At 32.8% G+C, this 17,310-nt stretch overlaps 1 protein-coding gene across 5 annotated transcripts in view; it reads right to left on the minus strand.

Annotated features, from left to right (window-relative positions):
- Window positions 1-17,310, minus strand: part of LOC136028701 (RNA-binding protein 25-like) — a 110,739-nt gene that overhangs the window by 40,207 nt on the left and 53,222 nt on the right. For all 5 annotated transcript variants that reach the window (XM_065706532.1, XM_065706533.1, XM_065706536.1 and 2 more), the window contains 2 exons: window positions 14,204-14,517; window positions 10,951-11,097 (listed from right to left, as the gene is read on the minus strand). In XM_065706532.1, the coding sequence (XP_065562604.1) occupies window positions 10,951-11,097; window positions 14,204-14,517 (461 nt within the window). The remainder of the gene's footprint in view (window positions 1-10,950; window positions 11,098-14,203; window positions 14,518-17,310) is intronic.

Here is a 17,310-nt window from a genome sequence, read left to right on the forward strand (position 1 = left end):
TTGTTATAGTATTATTATATATGTTTTTAATATATATATATATATATATATATATATATATATATATATATATATATATATATATATATATATATATATTATAAATATATATATGACTCAAGGGAGATTACTGAAGGGAGCGTGATTACTGAAAGGGAGTACGCTCGTCCCCTCTTTGATGAGGAGGATGAAGATTTGGACCATTTTTTCTGGGAGGCTCTCGGTGCTTTCTTATTTCAGAGGAAAATATTCACATGGCACTCATTTGCTGCTTGTAGAAATTCTTCAAAGTAGAAACCATAAAACAACAACTTAAGTTGCTTTATAAATAGATAATTACTTGTTGTATATAGATAAAACTTGGAAAGATGGAAAAGTGTGTGCGATTAGGTATTTGGTTTCTAGATTAGGTATTTTTTCACGTGATATTCAGTTTGTGTTTTTTTTTCTTTTTTTTTTTTTTTTTTAGATGGCGATTCCCGTGTTTTGAATATATTTTTTTGTGTATGTGGACCCTAGGCTTATTGAAATAATCTGTTCTGATCTATGATCATAAGTTTTTTTAGGGCAAAACCCAGCCATACTAACGGGTTTAGTTACAATTTACATAAATAGGTCGCCACATGTCACGAAGCCCAAGCAAAACCTGCGTTTTGGAGTTGAAACTATCCGTGGGCAGTTTTAAGAAACAAAAGTAAAATCAATTAGATCTCTTCTCACTAAAAAGAAATTTTAAGTCAGTGAAATTTTTTTTAAATATTGCTTAGCTTATCTTTTTCTTCACTTTCATTAGACGATCTCACTGACAAGGCAGTATCTAGTGGTGGGGGGGGGATCGAATCCCTTCCCCCGAAACATTTGTCCAACATAAAAACGCAATAAAATGCATAAAAATACATTTTTGATGTGTAAAAAAGTTGCCCCCTCCAGAGCAAAATAACTGCCTGGATACAGCCTTGCCCAATGCAAAACATTTATTAGGTCTTCCTCGCCTCTCTGAAGCACTAATGCTTCAGAGCCACATCTTCAGCTACAAAACAATACATTACACTTTAGCGATTCAACTACACAGCTGCACTGCATCCACCATCTATACCAATAACACTACCCAGGTAAGTGAAACTATCTACTTAATCGATCTTCTACCCAACATCCCCTCTCCACCTTCTTTTATTCATAGTCTCAACGACTAAGCCTTCTCAAAACTAATTTTCAAACCTATTTTTGCATTTGCATTGCAACCTCCGTAAATTATTCCTTGTATATACCCTATTTTCTGTCTCTCTCTCCCTTTGTTTTTTAGGAGACCAAGTAAAAAATTCGATCTATCAAAATTCATATCTCATTAACAGAAAGAGGAATTCCTCGATTCCACAAGTTCATTACTCGCAAGTCAGAGGTCAAAAGCGAATAAAAACAGAAACTTTCAAGAGACAGATAAAAAATTCGATTTTTCCACGAGCAAAAATATAAGCCTTTTAATTTTTCACAGACTAACAAACGTTGCATTAAACTTTTTAATAGCTTGGAATATGGAACCCACAGAGACAGAGAAAGAAATAAAACTTTGCGATAAAATTAAAAAGTAGTTTCTAGTTTCATTAAGAGTATTTCAACAGAAAAGAAAGAGGTTAAATAAGAAAGAAAAATATCCCCATTCTTTCAGCTCTAAAATCCAGCGATGACAGATCGTAAGTACTTTGAAAAGGACTGCATAATAAAACTGACAAAATGGATGCACTATAAAAACAGAGAAACAAATGTGATTGGAGACTTTTGTAATGGTAAGGAATTTTTTTAAGTTTTGCTCCACTAATATACTGTTAGACATGTACTTTGTATGTACAGTGTTTTGAATCATGACATAATGGTATTTGTCTATGAATTATTTTAATCTTGAATTAAACTTATTTTTAAAAATAATACACCATTTAATCATCAAACGAATAACCGTCAAAGAAGAAACAAAGCTCTGAAGACGGGCAGTTATAACAATTTCCATAAAATTAACTAAATAAAGTCAAATGAATTCTAATAAAAATAAAATGAAAATCATAATTTACCCACCTGTCTTTTCCCTAATTTACAATTGGAGTTTGCTTAACTCTGAATTTATCAATAAATAAACTCCATTGTTTAAACTTCGATAAATAAGTAAATAAATAAAAAATATTTAAATAAGTAGAGAAATAAATTATTTACCTCTTTATGGAATAATCGATTGTACACATTTGCAATGCTTTCATTTTAAACATGTTTTGAACGGAAAAAAACTATATTTTGTTTATTTTGCATACTTCAATCTTATTTTTTACTATTATTGTAATTTTTACTATTATTATTATTATTATTCTAATTTTAAAAAATTAAATTTTTCTTATAAGAAGTAGTTGAATTACAAGAAGCTATTTTATTATTATTATTATTATCGTTATTATTATACAATATTATTATTATTAATATTTAGTTTGGCATTTATTTGATTTCGATGCCTGAAAATGTTGATTAAATGGAACTTGCAGTTTTTTTCCAGGAATCATCTGGATTACAAACGTATATTCGTCTTGGGAAAACTGGTATTTAATCAACTACCTCAACCGTCTTTACTTAGCCTCAGATCAATGAGGCCATGAAAAAGAAGTCTCAGTTGGTTAAAAAAATAAACAGAACTTGTTGTCCCGCCAGCTTTTCTTTTTTTATAAATGCATTTGAATCAAAACATGGAAAGGCAAAAATAAAAATTGAGTTAACATGTTCCAAGCCATGGCTAATTAAATAATTAGGCTCCAATGATAAAACCAATTATTGGTCTAAAATTTCATTAGAAGAGATAAGTGAAGGGACTGACTTTGTTTTTGATATTGATTGTAGGTTGCCTTATTCATGACATATTAACTACATATATAAAATGGGATGCAACGAACATGTATATTATACTGACGCGCAAGCAAATTATGTATTCGGTAATTCCTTTTCTACCTCTAATACTATAAATGAAATTCGGAAAACTTTACACAAAAACCTATATATGATATGGTATGAGTTACTTTGCCAAGTTGTTAGGCCCTGGACCCTTCAGTTTTTGACTGATCATACTGATCTTCTTCAAGTTGCAAAACTTATATAGTTGTAACTGTTACTCATTTCACTTATGTGCTTATGTAGGCTATCTGACTGATGGCAACAAGTTCGGTAGTTTTATGTTGTGAGAGTTTGCTAGATAATAAAGTACTTCTATTTACTATTCCTAAACTCATTTTTATTCATTTTACTTATGTTACTTACTTCTTACTTATGTACTTATGTTTGTGTACTTATGTACTCATTTTTATTCATTATACTCATTTCTATTTGACAAGCCAGTTGGGCTTATTGCTCTAGGCTATGTTTATACATTGTTGTTGTGTGCTTATGTTTTTTTTTATATACAATGTAGGCTAGCTGACAGAAAGTTTCAAGTTCGGCAGTTTTTTATTTTGTGAGAATTTGCTTGTTAATAAAGTACTAAGTTAAGAATAAGTTCTATTCTATTATTCTATTCTAATTATAAACTGTTACTGACATAAATTGCTATTGGTCACTGTTAATTAAATTCCTTTGTATGTAGAATTAATCAAAGTAATTGTTCCACTTGTGATTGTGGTGATGAAGAAACTTTACATCATTATCTTTTTGGGCGTAAAGTTTTTAAAAATGAAAGAACCGAGATGCATTTTAAAATACCAGGGTTTTCTTACTCTCACATTTTCTAATATTAATGTTATTCGGTTTATTAAAGATTTAATAAACCGTATGCCGTTCTAGCATACTTGAATTAAACAAAGAGACTGGATATTGGCTTCTTTTTTATTCTTTTTTTTTGTGCTATTTAGTATACTACATTTTGTAGCTGTATTTGTGATGTACTCTATGTGCTGTATTCAGTAGATTAAACTTTTACGCAGGAAGGAATTTTTCGCGAGGAAATTTTCCTTGAATTTGCTTTCTTTTGACATCACAGCAACACATGATGGGCAAGCTAGCTTATTAAACGTCGTCTGTAGATGTAGATGTAGACTGGGTATCTGAACCTTTTTGAGGTAATGGAACAAAGTCTCTATCCAAATCTTCAAATTTTTTGTGATTTTTAGTTCATCGTTGTTTTATCAAAGAGTAAGTGTATTCTTTTTGTTTTTAAGATTTTTTATTATATTATATTGTTAGTCACATTCACTTGGACTTTATTTTAATTACTGTCCTTAGAAAATGTGTGATTAATTTCTTATATTTCTTAAAAAAATATTATAATCACATATTATTAACCAAAGGTTTAATATCAAACATGCATTACATAAATACTTGAAACTAAATATCACACATTTATATCAAATTTATCAAATATTTACTCTACCCTTCATTAGCAGGAAAACAAAGAATTTCTAATACGAAAATACTTTGGCAAAATTAATTAGTAGTTTATAGTTTCAAAAAGAGTATCATTACAAACAGGATCGAGATACATAATCAGAAAGAAATCATCAGCATATATACTAATCCAAAAACTAAACAGCAGAGATATTTCCAAAACCAGAACAATATAATACAATAAAAATATAATATAATATATGACATCATATTAGACATAATTATTATTAGATTATATTTTTAGTTGCTAAAACATTATATTATATATAATATTGTAAATAATAATGTCATAACAACAACAAAACAACAAAAAGGAAGCCAAATTTTTAGGTAAAACCACCTAAAAAACAACAGCAAATTAAACAGACGAATAAGACAGAGGGACCGCGTGCCAAAGGGCCCATTTTCACTGAGACCGGAATTAAACTAATGCTCACCTCCCATCCTTGCGGAAACAACCATTTGTTCAACAAAAAAGAGCTAGGAGCTCATCTGGCATTTGTGACGAGGACGGAAGAGCCAAGAGCTCATACGGTATGAGCTCTAGCAAAATCCTAAGAATCAATAGATTGATTTAAAAAGAAAATCAGAGGCTTAATGCCGGTCGAGATTTAAAATAAAAGCTCAGAGTCATGAGGTCCTTCTAAATATTAAAATTCATTAAGATCCGATCACCCACTCGTAAGCTATAAATAACTCATTGTTTCTAATTTTTCTTCTCTCTTCGGCCCACCAGATGGTCGAATCGGGGAAAACGACTTTATCAAGTCAATTTGTGCAGCTCCCTGACATGCCTACCTATTTTCATTGTCCTAGCACGTCCAGAAGCACCAAATTCGCCAAAGCACTGAACCCCACCCCCTAACTCCCCCAAAGAGAGTGGATCCAGTACGGTTATGTCAATCACGTATCTACGACATTTGCTTATTCTACCCACCAAGTTTCATCCCAATTTCTCCACTCTAAGCGTTTTCCAAGATTTCCAGTTCCCCCTGCAACTCCCCTCAATGCAAACAAATCTGGTCAGGATTTGAAATAAGAGCTCTGACACATGAGTTCCTTCTAAATATCAGATTTCATTAAGATCCGGTCACCTGTTCTTAAGTAAAAAATACCTCAATTTTTCTAATTTTTCCAAATTAACACCACCCCCCCCCCCACTCCCCCAAAGAGAACGGATTCATTCTAATTTCTCCAATCACCTATCTATAACTTTTGCCTATTCTTCCCATCACGTTTCATCCCGGTCTCTCCACTCTAAGCGTTTTCCAAGATTTCCGGTTTCCAATATATCTGTTTCCCCCCTCCAACACCCTATGTCACCGGATCGGATTCGAATTGAAAATGGATCTTCTGAGACATAAGATCCTTCTATATATCAAATTTCATTAAGATCTGATCACCCATTCGTACGATAAAGATACCTCAATTTTCACGTTTTCCAAGAATTCCGGTTACCCCCTCCAGCTCCCCCCAATGTCACCGGATCTGGTCGAGATTTAAAATGACAGCTCTAAAGCACAGGATCCTTCTAAATATCAAATTTCATTAAGATCAGATCACCCGTTCGTAAGTTATAAATACCTCATTTTTTTCTAATTTTTCCGTATTACCCCCCCCCCCAACTCCCCCAAAAAGAGCGGATCCGTTCCGGTTATGTCAATCACGTATCTAGGACTTGTGCTTATTTTTCCAACCAAGGTGCATCCCGATCCCTCCACTCTAAGCGTTTTCCTCGATTTTAGGTTCCCTCCCCCAAATCCCCCCAATGTCACCGGATCCGGTCAGGATTTAAAATAAGAGCTGTGAGACACGATATCCTTCCAAACAACAAATTTCATTAAGATCCGATCACTCCTTCATAAGTAAAAATACCTCATTTTTTCTCATTTTTCAGAATCAACCCCCCTGCCCCCAAACTCCCCCAAAAAGAGCGGATCCGTTCTAGTTATGTCAATCACATAGGGCTTGTGCTTATTTTTCCCATCAAGTGTCATCCCGTTCCCTCAACTCTAAGCATTTTCCAAGATTTTAGGTCCCCCCCCCCAACTCCCCCTAATGTCACCGGATTCGGTCGGGGTTTAAAATAAGAGCTCTGAGATACTATATCCTTCCAAACATCAAATTTCATTAAGATCTGATCACCCGTTCGTAAGTTAAAAATACCTCATTTTTTCTAATTTTTCCTATTTAACCGTCCCCCCCACTCCTCCCCCCCCCCAGACGGTCGAATCGGAAAAACGGCAATTTCTAATTTAATCTGGTCTGGTTCCGCCTGACAAATTTCATCGTCCTAACTTACCTGGAAGTGCCTAAAGTATCAAAACTGGGACAGACTGACAGACAGACAGACCGACCGACCAACAGAATTTGCAATCGCTATATGTCACTTGATAAATACCAAGTGCCATAAAAAAGAAGAAGGAAAATCCAATATCGAATCCCCCAAATCCAATATCGAATCCCCCCCCCCCGCAAGGCACTATATCTGGGAGCGCAGGGAGAAAAAAGAGACAGCACAACAAAACGCACACGCACTGAAATGATTGAGGAGAAGGGGTTGGAAGCAAAAACATGATTTCGGTGACGAAATCTATCATAAAAAATAGGCTCATGTGGATGGAGGACTCCCATCTTGATCGCATCTTCGTGACAAAGAGCCCCAAGTTGGTCCTCCAATCATAAACATTAAAAATCCTTACATATTTCTGGCTCACAAAAAGTGCAGCATGCTCATTACTGCATTAACGAGATTGTCCGGGCCAGGGACGGTAGGGTGTTTCAGGACGGGGTAAAAATGAGTTATTTATAAATGTATAATTTGCTTAGTCAAAACATCTTTGGTATAAATATATAAGTTTGCTCCGGACTTCAAATATAAAATAATCAGAATCGAAAAATACAAGAGGTAGTGTTATGAACTTCGGAAGGGGCTCATTCAATTCGAAATAATAATTTCTAGTGGCCTTCTTAAGAGTCACACGTGATTGAAGGGCATCAAGATCCCCTCTCTTTACACGCTCCCCAAACGCATCCAATCAAAATTTTGAGGTGGCCATTATCTCCGAAATAGTCGAGAGGTGAAGTAGCTAAAATAACTAGTCCTCGGGGGTTGAGTAAAAACCTCCTACTGCCCCCAGGGCAAGGGATGCAAGCTGTAAATTATACAAGCTGTCCATTGTTCATATGTAAAGTTTTTATCAAAGGGTTAATCGTACAGACTTCAGAAAAGCCTCATTCAATTTAAATTGAAAGTTCTAGCTCCATTTTTAAAAGTCAAGAGCAATTAGATGGTAGGCAACCCCCCCCCCCCATGCCTTTTCCTAAACACTTTCAATCAAAATTTTAGTTAGTCATTTAGTTCAAAATCGTCCTAATATCAAATAGCTATGGTTACGTTTGAACCCCTCACCCCAGCCCTTGGGAAAAGAGCTGTAAATTATACTAGCAGCCCACCGTTAACGTATAAAGCTTCTATGGAAGGTGTGGTCATATAAACTTTGAAGGAAGTTCAGTCGATCAGAAATTGAAACTTATTGCGCCCTTTTCAAGAATCGAAAATGAAAAAGTATTTTTGCCTTTTTCCCCAAATGTATCTTATAAAAATTTTGAAATAGCTGTTTTGTTCAAAATAGTCCTAAATTCAAATTGCTATAACTTGGGAGAAATCCTCCATAGCTCCCAGCGAAAAGATTGTAACTTATGTAAGTTGCCCATTATTAGAATATAAGGTGATCGTATTAACTTAGGGGGGGATACATTTGTACGGAAATTGAAAGTTTTAGTTTTTTTTTAAGAGTCAAAAGTGATCAATGAGCAATTAGCCCACACCCCACTTTCCCAAAGGGCATCCGGTCAAATTTTGAGATATATTTTGTTCAAAATAGTTCAACAGTCAAATAAATATATTTCGGGGTTTGAAACCCGCCCCCCCACCGCCCCTCCCAGTCCTGGGGAAATGGCTCTGAGTTATGGAACTTGCTTATTGTTACTTTGATAGTTTGTTTACATTGATGCCTTGTTTAATTAGATGCTTTCTATACTTTGGTGTTTTGATACAGTACTAGTTTTGATACTTTGATGAAAGTATCAAAAAAAGAGCTTTTGAAATAAGGCATTTTCTAAAAACTTTTGCAATCAAAAACGAAAAAAATTAATAAAAAAAAAACTTTCCGAAAAAGAAGTTTTTCAAAGAAAAGTAAAAGTTTTTCTAAGAAAAGTCCAAATTAAACTTCAGATCAGCAGAGGGAAGCACCAGCAAACCAACAAGTACTAATACAAACGAATAAATTACAAGAAATGACTATTACAGAGTAAACGAAACCCAAAACAAACAAAATTTAATAAACAATCATAGCAAACTAATATACAATAGATACTAATATATATACGAATAAATAAATCTTAAAACGAGTAAAATTATATGTGTTTTGAATAGTCTACAAATAAAATAAACCTGAACATTTGATACATTACGATATGAACTGTTGAAAGACAATCAGTTCGAGATTTTCCTTCACTGTAATTTTTATTTTTATTTTCAATGCTGTAATAACTAGGAAAGAAAACATTCGTAATATAATTCGGTCTCAGCGAAGCGCCAATGACGAAATAGGATTTAGACTTTTACAGCTAAGGAAAAGCGCAGTATCCAAACTTCTGTTTGCAGTGAAACTATATTTGTCTTGAACAGTCTTGGAAAGAACTAATAAAATTAAACTGAATATTTGATATATAATAATGTTAATTGCTGAAAGCTCATCACTCCAAAATGTGATTCTATTCTAATTTTTTTGTTTATTTTCAATGTTGTAATAAGTACAAAAGATAATATTTATAATATAGTTCGTTTTCAGTAAAGTGTCAATGGCCCAGTAGGTTTTAGACTTTTACAGTGATAAAAGGAGGCAAAACCCAACTCTTGTTTGCAGTGATTTTTATTCGTTTCAAGCTTAATTTGCATATTCAGTTGAAGTTTCATTCGTTTTAATGTTTATTTATTCATTTATATGAGTACCTATTGTATGTTTATTTGCTATGATTGTTTATTTAATCTCTGTTCGTTTTGGGTTTCATCTATTCTTGAATAGTAATTTCTTGTTGTTTCTAGTTTGAATTTTAAAATGTATTTGGATCTGCTGATCTGAAGTTTATTATGGTCTTTACTTTTCTTTGAAAAACTTCTTTTCGGAAACTTTTTTAAAACTAATTACCATAAAAAGCCGATTATTTTCATATATATATTAATTCATGTATATTTACCGCAATTTCACAATTTTATTTTAAACTTTTGGTTACTATTAGCACGAGTTACTCTTTACAATTCCTTATTGCGAATTTTAAGATCTCAAATGATTAAATATTTGCAACTAAAAACAATTCTTTAATTAATTATTATTTAAAATATTATTTAATTATTAATTAAAAGCAATTCTTTTTATGTGTATATTGATGCAAATATACTTATTAAAATTTCTTTTTTCGAATTCCTATTACTATTAGCATGAGTTGCTTTTTAATTACAGATCGTTACTACAAAACAATTTATGCCACAGCAATCTTATACTTGAACAAGGCTTCAAGTAATTACACATTTGGAATCGCCAAGTCGATTCTTTTCATGTATATATTAATGCGTTAATGTTTATCAAAATTCCGTTTTTTTTTTTTTATTCCAGTTACCATTGGTACAAGCCATTCTTTACTTATAGTTCATTACTGTTAACTATTTAATGCCGAGATAAACATATGCAATGAGACTTTACCATATCTCAAGGAAAAATAGTCAATATAATTTCCATAAAATGGCCAAGGGCAAGAAAGGTAAGATTAATTTACACATACGAAATAATGTAGTAACCGATGCAAGACAATATTCCATTCAATAAATCATTTATATAAGAATAAAGAACGGAATAAACAAATAAATGAGTAAACGTTATCGAATATGGCTTCTTGGAGATTTTGCAAGGATATATATGTTTCGCAGCTTTGATATGTTCCTTTCCCACGTTGCGTGATGATAAAATATATTCACATGAACCTTTTTTGTGTATTTTGACTTTTCGTTTCTTTCCGTGATCTTTTTTTTTGTTCTATTCTATTTACATCTTTCTTTTGCGGGGGAATTGTGAAAGAGGAATCAGAATTACCGACCACTACATTTCAAAAAAGGAAGTGACTGCCCTGTTCTGTATCAACTTAACCCACCTGAGTTGTATTTATATCTCAAAATTAATTGTAAGTCATTAATGTGGGATAACAACCCTCTGCACACAGGTGGAAGCCCCCCTCCCCCGCGGGAGGCCCGGTGTAGATGGAGAGACAGCATCACCCAGTACTTATTCATGATGATACTGATCTCCAAGAAGCATTCACGTTGCACTGGGCCGTCCGGACCGGAGGTGAAGAGTCACATTTCTCTCTACGTTGGGCCACAATCAGTTAAGCATTAGAAATAACAAATAGAATCAAAATAGATTACACCTTATAAATTCGTATATACAAAGTATCATTTCTTGACAGAAACAGAGAGGAAACAAATACCTTTATCAACAGGGGATGCAGGTGTAGCAGGTGCAGATGTTAGAGGTGAAATGGAAAAACCCTTCGGTGAAGAAGATACATTCGACGGACTTACAGAAAACGACATAGGCGGTTGGCTCGTTTCATCAATATCAACTGACGGAACACCTGCAAAATTAATAATAAATATTTCAAGCTCCATACCACATCGCCTAAGCTCAGCAAAAAAGACCGATTCATATAAATGTTCAGTCAGGCATTAAGGTCTAGGTGGAATCACTATCTAACAATCCATGCTTCAGCCACGGCTACGGAAGGGGGGGGGGCAACAAGCGACCTAGATTTTTGCCCCTATAAATTTTGAAAAACTGGGAACTGAATCTTAAATAAAAAACAACTCCAAGTTAAAGAGTAAAAACGAGAGTACTTTCCGAACTGTGATTTGATTTCATTGGTTGAAATTAGTAACGTATTATTAGTAGCCAATAGCATTGCTCCTTAATTCTAAAAAATCATTCATTTTGCTATATTTTACATAGACTAATCAAATTATCAGCATAAACTAAGATTTCCGTTTTCCGTTCATGAAACAGTAAGCTCTGCGAAAAATAGGGTCCGATCCCTCTTTCTGGCTATACTGAAGGGAGAGTTTAGATGCCTTGACGATGTTTTACAGATGGAGGACAGAATTGCCATAGATTCTTCTCTTTGGCTATCCAATTGTGGTCAGACAAAAAACAGATGGTGTTCGAGTGGGAAGAGGCCAGAAGGAAGGATTTAAAAGAAATTGAAACTTCATACCCCTACTACTAATAGCAACCAACTTCGGCACCTAGGCGCCTAATGCCAACAAGTTAGTAGCTACTGCTACAAACAACTCACTTCAGGAATTAGCCGTCAGAGACCAACAAACCTGTGTATGCTCGTCCTCCACCCCAGTCTCTTTAAAGTACCAATCTTTACCATTCCGTGAATTTTCAATCCATCCTTCTGGCCTCTTCCCAATCGAACATGACCTGTTTTTCGTCTGACCCCAAATGGATAGCTAAAAAGAAGAATCTCTGGCAATTTTGTCCTTGATAGTGTCGTATTTCTCAAGACGATCAGGTTGGAGCTGATGCAAAAAAAAAAGACTATTATTCTTCCTAATTAGTTTATTCTAAGTAATGTTGATTATATCAGTTGTTTTTGTCATAGTAATTACTTTATATTAAACTACTGCATGGAAATAAAAGTGCGAAAAAACGGAAATTAAAAATAATCGGAATTGGAAAATCGGAGATAGATGATTACTTATTTATTTATTATTTTATTGATATATCCATATTCAATTGTCAGCACCATAAGTAGCACCACTGTATTTCTGAAAATTAAAATAGAAAAATTAAAAAATGATAAAATGATAAATTAAAAAAATTAAAAAAAATAGAAATAAAAAATGAAAATTAAAATAGAAAAAGACGATTATTTCTGATTAGCATATTCTAAGTTATACTAATTATACCAATTAGTTCTGTTTTTTACTAATAGTATAAAACTAGAACTACAGAAATAAAAGTAGGAAAAAAGGAGAAATGAAAATAAAATTAGAATTCTAAACAACTATTCTTTATTTCAATCATTCAGATTAAAAATTTTGCATGACTCCGATTTGAACGAAGGTTGTAAGGATGCTTGTGGCCCTTTTAGAAATTTATTTATTAGCATCAAAAGTATTGCATTTCTGAAGATAAATAAAATTGTAATTAAAAAGAAGGAAATTATTATTATTTCTTTTAGCCTATGTAAGTACTACTAGCTAAAACAATTATTTCTTATTAAACGAATCATTTCTGATCAGAAATATGGCTACTTACGGTGCAAATACTAAATATGATCATGAATAAATTATATCGTCTTAATAAATAAGTTCTAGAAAAGAGCATTAGGGCCCACACCCATATTACTTGGCGTAGTGTCCCATCTGTGAATCTTCATTTATAGTTACTGATCATTCTGTTTCCGATTTATCCTTTTTTTCCAACTTTTATTCCTATAGTTCAAGTTTTAAATGGTCAGTATAACCAAAAATAATTGGCATAATTAGTATTGCTGAAAATAAGCTCATTAGAAACAATAATAGACTTTTTCTTACATCAGTTTTAATTTTATTATCTTCAGAAATTCAATGGTGCTACTTTTGGAGCAAATAATAAATATAATATTAAATAAATAATAAATGCTATCGTGCCAATAAATAAATTCTAGAAAAGAGCATTAGGATCCTCACCCGTACTACTTGGCGAAGAAGGTCCCATCTGTGAATCTTCGTTTACAGTTACTGATTAATATGTCATTCTATTATTTACACATATCACACTCTTATGTAATACAGTGATACATTACTGTTACGCGATACATATATTACTGGAATGTCCGAAATTGGTGAATGTCAAGGTTCATCGGCGAATGTCTGAAATACCTTTTTATCTCCTTGGATTTAAACAGCGTCGCCAGTCAACTTTTTCAGTTTAATGCAAGGTTTGATGATGACAGGTTAGGATAGATTTAGTTAGGTTGGGTGAGATAAGCTTAGGTTTTTAACCCATTTCTGAGATTTATAACCAAATTTAACCTAATCTAAACTAACATAACCTAACTTTAACCATCATAGCTGGCATAAGACTGAAAAAGCTGACTAGCAAAGCTAATTGAATCCAAGCAGAGAAAAAGGAGTTTCAAATATTCACTGGTGAATGTCGAAATTGACCAGATTTCAGACATTCGCGGTAAAACAAATATTACATATATCATATAACGTTTATAATTACTGGCTAACATTCCATTCTGTGTAAGATTTTCACTGATCAATCGTCCGGTTATTTTCATTTATCCTTTTTACCAACTTTTATTCCTATCGTTCAAATTTAAAACGATTAGAATAATCAAAAAAAATTGGCATAATTATTATTATCTAGAATAACCTAATTAAAAATAATAAGGGTCTTTTTTACATTGGTTCCAATTTCGTTACCTTCAGAAATACAATAGTGCAAATAACAAATATAATAACAATAAATAAATCATAAAAAAATGTCATGCTAACAACAAATCCGAAAAGGATATTTACCCGTAAGAATAAATTAGAAATGATACAGTCTTTTTTTTTTTACATTGGTTCCAATTTCATTATCTTCAGAGACAGAATAGTGCAAGTAATAAATACAATAATAATAAATAAATAAAAAAATTCAAAAATATAAAAACAAATTCAAAGAAAATCATAAATATTTACCAGTACTACTTGGTGTAGAGGGTCCTATTTGTGAATCCTCGTTTATAGTTATTGATGGAGATAATACTCTGTCTGCGATTTTTGCCGCCCCCATTTTTGGAACCAAATCCTCGGGTTTAAACAGTATATCTGGTCGATATTTCTCTTCCATTTCCATAAGAGCTTTTTGATAAGTTGCGTCTGGGTTCTCATACCCCTGAGCAAAGATTTTTGATTTTAGTTCATCCAGTTCTTCTTTCTCACGTTGCCTATCTCTATTATCTGCTTCTATTTCACGAAGCCGCTCGGCCCGACGGCGTTCTAATTCCCGTCCTCTAAAACCAAAAGGAAAAATTACTAAGGAAAAGGAAAAATTTAGGGATACTAAAAAAACAAATGACAAAAAAAAACGAGAAAAAATTAAGTCGTTAAAAACCAGGAAATAATGCAAATATTTCGGCCAAGATCTCTTCTCAGTCATCCTCAGTGCCAGACGAAGAAAAAATATAGTGGAATAAATACGAAAAATGAAATAAAGACCCCCCCCCCACACACAAAAAAAATAAAAAGCCACATACGTAGCCATCCCAGCTACAAAAAAATGACAGAAAAATAAATATCTGGTTTTAACAGGCTACAAACTTTTCGTCGTTAATTTGATCCGCTTTTTCTTTACATAGTGACTAGCCGGTGTAGTCTGACGCTTTAAAAAACTTCCTAAAAGAGAAATAGTGTACTATCTACTAATAACTATAAACATTACATTCAAGTTTAGAAAGATAGATTTTGAAAATCTTGAATTTTTATACTTATAGTACTGTCATATGCCATTAGCAGTGTTTTCACATCTTCCGATTTTTGAGGTCTACTGAATTCCTAACCGATCTCCCGTCAAAAAAAGAGGATATTGAAACTATTTTCGGTAGAAATTTGATAGATGGCGCTCGGCTGAGAGAGGTTTTACAGATTGTTTGAAAAGAAAAGTGGAAACACCGACCATGAGTAATCCTCCTTCCTGCATCCCTCAAAACTTCATAAGACTTATCGTTTTGTTACATCAAAAACAACTGCCAGAACCTAAAACCTTTGTTTTGACTCTAAATAAATATACTTATTACGAAAATTCAAAAACTAAATGACAGTGTACAGTGCACTGACAGGACATTTCGGAAATAATTTTTTTTTAACAGCCATGTCGTCTAATTTCTAATACCTTAAAATAGAAGTCACTTACCAGCATGTGTTTTAACACTTACCTACACCCGTAAACCTTCCGAAGGCTTAGCATTTTCTTATTTAAAAAAAGCCTTATTCCTCATGGGGTAAGCGGGGTAAGCAAAATACAAATATCACACTGCCAATAAAAAGGTAGCGTGGCGGTAATATGTATATCAAATTTCTTTAGAAAAAATAAAACAAATAGTGGAAGGTAATAAGGAATACCGAAATACTGAAACTCGGCGATGTTTTGTTATAGACCTATTAAAGCAAAAAATCGCATCCACAATATTGAAAATATATACTGGAATTTATTAATAAAAATTATATGATCCAAAAAATTGTATCTTTAGTCTCTAATAAACACACAAAGTTCTCAATTCTTCAAACTGAATTCAACACTCTGTTGATTGTCCATGGTTCTTTATACAGTTGGATTATTAAAAGAAATAAAAATTATGTATACACACCATAGTCAAACTACCTACTATACAGCCTATTTGGGTTACAACTAACCCGACAACAGAAATTGTAAGAAAAAGAAGCAACAACAAAAGAAGAAGCAAAAACATCGGAAATCCATGATGTTGTCAATAATATTGAGAATTTAAACAGAGAATCTTATTAATTAGAGAATCTATTTAATTATTTATTTTATTTTATTTATTTAATTATTTATCTAATTGATTTAATTAGAGAATCTAAAAAGAATCTTAATTTAACAGCAAAGCTGGCCTTGCTATTTGAGATCCTTTCCGTGTTAACGGTTTCTAAGTCTCAGCCATTTCAGCTACTTGTATCTCATTTTTATCTTGCTGAATATTTTGCTCTTATTTTGGTTTCTTTTTCTTTTAACATTTATTCTTATGCATTTTGTTGCTGTGTATTAACCCGACAACACACAAACCCGATAACACAATCTGTAAGAAAAAGAAGCAGCAACACAAAAATTATAATGATAATAATGTAGCAATATCAATATCGTAATATTTTAATACAACAAAAAATATGACAAAATATTTTGTGTTGGTTTTCGGATTATCCACGAAAGTCGCTTATCCATAGTTGCTATACAATTTAACTCATCAGATTAACAGAAAGAGATCCCACTAAACAGAGATCTTACTGAAGATCGTTAGTACTGTCTCATCTTTGCTTCAAGACTAATGCAACTGAATCTAACAATGTAATTGCTTTATGATTGATGGTTAATTTGTCATTGACCAATCATAAAACATTTTACATGCAGAACGTAAGATTATAATATGCCTACTTATAGTTTATAGAATTTACCCCATTCAGTGTTTATTTACTTTTTATAGCAAGGAGGGAGGGTCTGATCCCAGCACTCGGGCTCGAATTGTTATCACTGTCCCATATCTTTGCTTCATACAAACGTAAGGGAACTTAAGTGCGTAACTGTGTCATTATTGCTGGTTAGCTCGTCACTGGTAAAAGATTCTCCGCGGAATTTGCTTATCCAGTGTCACCATGTCACCTACTTCTGCGGATTATTAAAAGTTTATAGGAAATCATTATCACTGTGACACATATGCTTTAAAACTAAAGCAAGGTTGTTTAAACACGGAGCTATTCTGTGAGTCCAATCATAAATCCTTTATACAATATAAATTGTTAAGTAGTATTGTGGAATTAAGCATTTTCTTGAGAAATTTCCTATATGTTTCCTGAGGAAGGTCTTCAAGGTTAGTTGTTTTCTAGGTTATTACGGAATATGGCATAAATCCCTTATGAGGGGTATGGCAGGAAATGGATGAGGATCCCTGTATGTAGATATGGCTTGATAAAATATAATAATAAGTTAATAAGTTAATTTCGGGTCATTGAGCCCTTTGGGATATTGTTTTTGTTATTGTTATTTTATGAAAATAAATAGAACTTGAACTTGA

The sequence above is a fragment of the Artemia franciscana genome, chromosome 7, assembly GCF_032884065.1.
Source record: "Artemia franciscana chromosome 7, ASM3288406v1, whole genome shotgun sequence".
In the NCBI taxonomy this organism is placed as follows: Eukaryota; Metazoa; Arthropoda; class Branchiopoda; order Anostraca; family Artemiidae; genus Artemia; species Artemia franciscana.